This window comes from Lolium rigidum, chromosome 5 (genome assembly GCF_022539505.1).
Source record: "Lolium rigidum isolate FL_2022 chromosome 5, APGP_CSIRO_Lrig_0.1, whole genome shotgun sequence".
NCBI classification, from domain to species: Eukaryota; Viridiplantae; Streptophyta; class Magnoliopsida; order Poales; family Poaceae; genus Lolium; species Lolium rigidum.
This window is the reverse complement of record NC_061512.1, coordinates 110,806,717-110,810,825: the sequence shown is the minus strand read 5'-3', so window position 1 is coordinate 110,810,825 and position 4,109 is coordinate 110,806,717. Positions and strand designations below refer to the sequence as shown.

Here is a 4,109-nt window from a genome sequence, read left to right as displayed (position 1 = left end):
CGATGGCGTCGAAGTATCAAGATTCGGAAGCACGTTCTCCCCTGCTTTGTAAGTCAAGTTAAGAAAATTAAGTTAGTGAAACAAAAGCTAGTTCTCCGTGATGACATTACGCCCCTAGTGCTAGGAGGAGAGCTACTCCGAATTAGGCACCACAAGATGAGATGACCGTAGGTGCGTGCCGTGTGTGACCTCACCGGGGAAAGAGGCGATCCAGCGGCAGCCCACGGACACCACGAGCAGCCAAAAGAGACGCTGTCTGCAAAACCTGTATAAAAGACGAGCAGCTCCTCGGAAGCCACGGCCGAGGCGCCTCAGAAAGTTGCCCTCCACAGTTCCACGGTCTGCGCTCCCCAAGAAATTCTCCTCGAGGTTGCACCGCCAGACGACTCGACTCTAGCCAATAGCCGGAGAAGAAGAAGAAGAAGAACAGCCTCTGTTTCTTGGACAGCATCAAGAACCAGTACTTCCTCTCAGCAGGTAATTGCTCAACGAATTTGCTTGAATAATCTCGTATTTGCTTGCGGTTCCGCATCACCAATCTTTCAGAAATTCAGAAAACGGATCGCCCCTCTTCTACGTCTGCCCTGCAAGTTGCAAGTTTTGGGGCAACCTTGGCCTGCTCATTCCGCTTTCCGTTTCTTTCTGAAGAGTGCGATCTCCGTTGGTTCGGTTGCTTCTGTTGGCCGGCCGTCTTGGCTTGCTTGCAAGATTGGACTTGTCCCGCTTTCCCTTTATATTCATGCCGTTGAACTAATGCCAATAGGACATGTCGCACGTACGCATCTCTGTACCTTGCCTTCTATTCTTCTTCCCATTGCTGAACTGGAGGTGAGGTGTGCTGTGGTTGCCTGGTTGGGGATGCTTTTCCTTTGTTGGTGCCATTATTTCAGTCGCTCGAGAAAGGTTCAGCTGCAGTTCTTGATCTTTGAATTCAATAGATGTGGCCCCCTTTTACTAGTATGTAATAATGATTTTTTCCAATTAATTTGAAGTTAGGCGCCCTGTATCAGGATACTCGTTGTTTTCTCTGCTCCATGCTTTGTGCAGTATCTGAAGGGTGCTTGGTTTTAATTTGATCACTGCTTGGCTATGCTAATAGGTTTGATTTTGATGAGAAGTGCACATTTGTAGGTAGGAGGTATATGCTGATGTCAATGACCGCTCAAATGGATGAATCAGCGAGTCAAAATTGTGCATATCGTATCATCCCACCGAATCTAACTAAAAAAACCCACCAAATGATCTATATGTCGGTATAATTTTAGATAATGGATTTTTTTATTGAATCCATGGAAATGCCATGTAGTTTTATATTCTAGTAGTACAATTCATTTTGCTAACAGGAGCCAACTAGTCCTTGCCTCCAATAATTCATCCACATACTGATACATGATTATTACTTCTGGTTGCAATATATGCATTTGTTTGTGCCTGTCACTATCATTTTCTTCGCTGGAAGTTTCCCATTTATGTCAAGTTATCAGCTCTCTGATCTCATGGATAATCTGACGTTTGCTCTAATTTGGTCTTTTCAGAAAAGACGATAATACCAGCCGGCCTTCTTTCGCCGCTGCAGTAACAGCTGTGGTGAAACCAAATTCAGGTTCACTCATGGGTTCCTCAGGTGAACCCAGAAGCAAAATGGGCACCATAAAGCCCTTGGGGATTCAGCTCTTGGAGTGTGTCCGGGGTGGACCTCTTTCCTTCAGATCATCGCAGGCTCTTGTATTGGTACTGACATTCCTATCCTACGCTAGCTACCATGCCACTAGGAAAACTACAAGCATTGTCAAGAGTGTTCTTGATCCCAAGACGGCCAACCTTGGCATGTTGCACTGGCCCAGTCAGCAGTATCTTCATGACCTACAAGGTGCAGGAAACAACACGGCTCTAACCAGTGGGTGGGCTCCGTTCAATGGCGACGGTGGCACCGCGTTGCTCGGCGAGATCGACTTGGCCTTCCTCGGTGTATATGCAATCGGCATGTTCTTTGCCGGCCATTTGGGTGACCGGGTGGATCTGAGGATCCTACTGACAGTCGGAATGGTAGGAACTGGGCTGTTCACCACTGCCTTCGGAGCTGGCTACTGGCTCAACATACACAGCTTCTACTACTTTCTGGCCGTCCAGATGATCGCCGGCCTGTTTCAGTCGACCGGGTGGCCGTCGGTGGTGGCGGTAGTGGGCAACTGGTTCGGCAAGAGCAAGAGGGGCCTGATCATGGGAATCTGGAACGCTCACACGTCTGTGGGGAACATATCTGGCTCTCTGATCGCGGCCGCGATGCTGAAGTTTGGATGGAGTTGGTCGTTCGCGGTGCCTGGTGCCATGATCGCGTTGGTTGGGCTCGCCGTGTTCCTGTTCTTGCCTGTTGATCCGGAGGTGATCGGGATCGAGGACGATCGCCATGTGAGGGATTATGAGAAGAATGACACGGACGTTCCTCTGTTGGAGGGACGATCAGATTCAAGAGACGAGGCAGTGGGCTTCATTCAGGCATGGAGGATTCCTGGTGTTGCTCCCTTCGCTCTCTGCCTCTTCTTCTGCAAGCTTGTCGCCTACACGTTCCTCTACTGGCTTCCGTTCTATCTCAGCCACACAGGTGCGTTTTGATCAATGTTATGCTCTCGTATAATTTAATCTTTTAGAGCTCATCTGCACATGGAGAGAAAAAAGGTAGTAGAAGAATCGTTTACCTGACCACCGTTTTGTCCCCCACATTTCAGAGATCGGAGGGGAATATCTGTCAGACTCTGCTGCCGGGGTACTGTCGACTCTGTTCGACGTGGGCGGCGTCGTCGGCGGCATCCTGGCCGGCCACATCTCCGACCGCCTCGACGCGCGGGCGCTGACGGCGGCGAGCTTCACCTTCTGCGCGATACCGGCCCTCTTCTTCTACCGCATCTACGGGAGCATCTCGCTGACGTGGAACGCCGCGCTCATGTTGCTCACCGGGGTGCTGGTGAACGGGCCCTACGCGCTCATCACCACCGCTGTCTCCGCCGACCTCGGCACGCACAGCTCGCTGAACGGCAACTCCCGCGCGCTGGCCACCGTGACGGCGATCATCGACGGCACGGGGTCCATCGGCGCTGCCGTCGGCCCGCTGCTGACGGGCTACATCTCTGCCAGGAGCTGGAGCGGCGTGTTCACGATGCTGATGGTGTCGGCGCTCATCGCCGGGCTGCTGCTGTCGAGGCTGGTGGTGGCGGAGATCTCCGCGAAGATGGAGGCACGCAGGAGGACTGAACCCGCGAGCGATCTGCCCGTGTCCTCCTTGGAGGAACCTTAGGCGCCGCTGAAGATGGTTGGATATACATACTTGGACAGACCAAGACGATGGATGGGCTGGAAATTTGGGATTGGGACAAAGTGTGGCGGGAAGAGCCAACTCCCCTCTGATTTTAGGACCGAGGTGCAGGTGCTCTTCAGTCAAAGGGTTGTAGCGTCTTGTTGCTTCTGAATGTGCTTGTGTCGTGCTGTGCATATGTTGATGATTGCTACGCTGAATTCGATCAGAGAGAAAGTGCGAATGATTGCATTGTCTTCTGTATCAGTGGAAGTCTGAAAGATTCAGCGAAGAGATCACCGGAATTGCACGCTATCTGTAGCCTCCTCGGAAAAAAAATGTAGTACTCTCTCCAATCTAGATTAGTTACCGCATATTTAGAAAAAATATTGCTTGAAATCTATCTAGATTCATTGAACCAGCAGATCTAATATATTTTCTAACAAGATAACACACCATGTTTTGGGAGTACCTATTTGACCTACAGGAGGCCCATTTTATGAATTTCGAATTTATATATTTTAATGAACTTATCATCATAATTATAATATTCATACTGTTCAAAATAATCTTTCATGTGGATCAAGATAAATGTTCATGCGGCTCAACATAATTATTCATGACGATCAAACTAAGTCTTCATGTACCTCAAAATAGATGTTTATTCAACCCGAATAAATTGTACAACATAAAAGTTTATTAGTATGATTATAAAAAGTAAAATAATAAATAAACCAAAGTAAAGAAAAAATAAAGATAATAGAAAGAGGAAAAATAGAAAACCAATAAAGCAAGACAAATATAAAAATTATTAAGCATT

General features: G+C 48.5%; 1 protein-coding gene across 1 annotated transcript; it reads left to right on the top strand.

The window, feature by feature from the left end:
• The first annotated feature begins 352 nt into the window (after positions 1-352).
• Positions 353-3,537, top strand: LOC124653582 (putative glycerol-3-phosphate transporter 1). The gene is made up of 3 exons (XM_047192645.1): positions 353-477; positions 1,536-2,602; positions 2,727-3,537. The coding sequence occupies exons 2-3, from the start codon at positions 1,612-1,614 to the stop codon at positions 3,290-3,292; spliced, it is 1,557 nt and encodes a 518-aa protein (XP_047048601.1). The 5' UTR covers positions 353-477; positions 1,536-1,611; the 3' UTR covers positions 3,293-3,537.
• Positions 3,538-4,109: the final 572 nt, after the last annotated feature.

What these genes read in the sequence shown, in the direction of transcription:
- LOC124653582 (XM_047192645.1), top strand. Translation starts at nt 1,612, where the DNA reads ATGGGTTCCTCAGGTGAACCCAGAAGCAAAATGGGCACCATAAAGCCC. An exon ending in GTTCTATCTCAGCCACACAG is followed by an intron (nt 2,603 to 2,726) that starts GTGCGTTTTGAT and finishes CCCACATTTCAG; the next exon opens with AGATCGGAGGGGAATATCTG.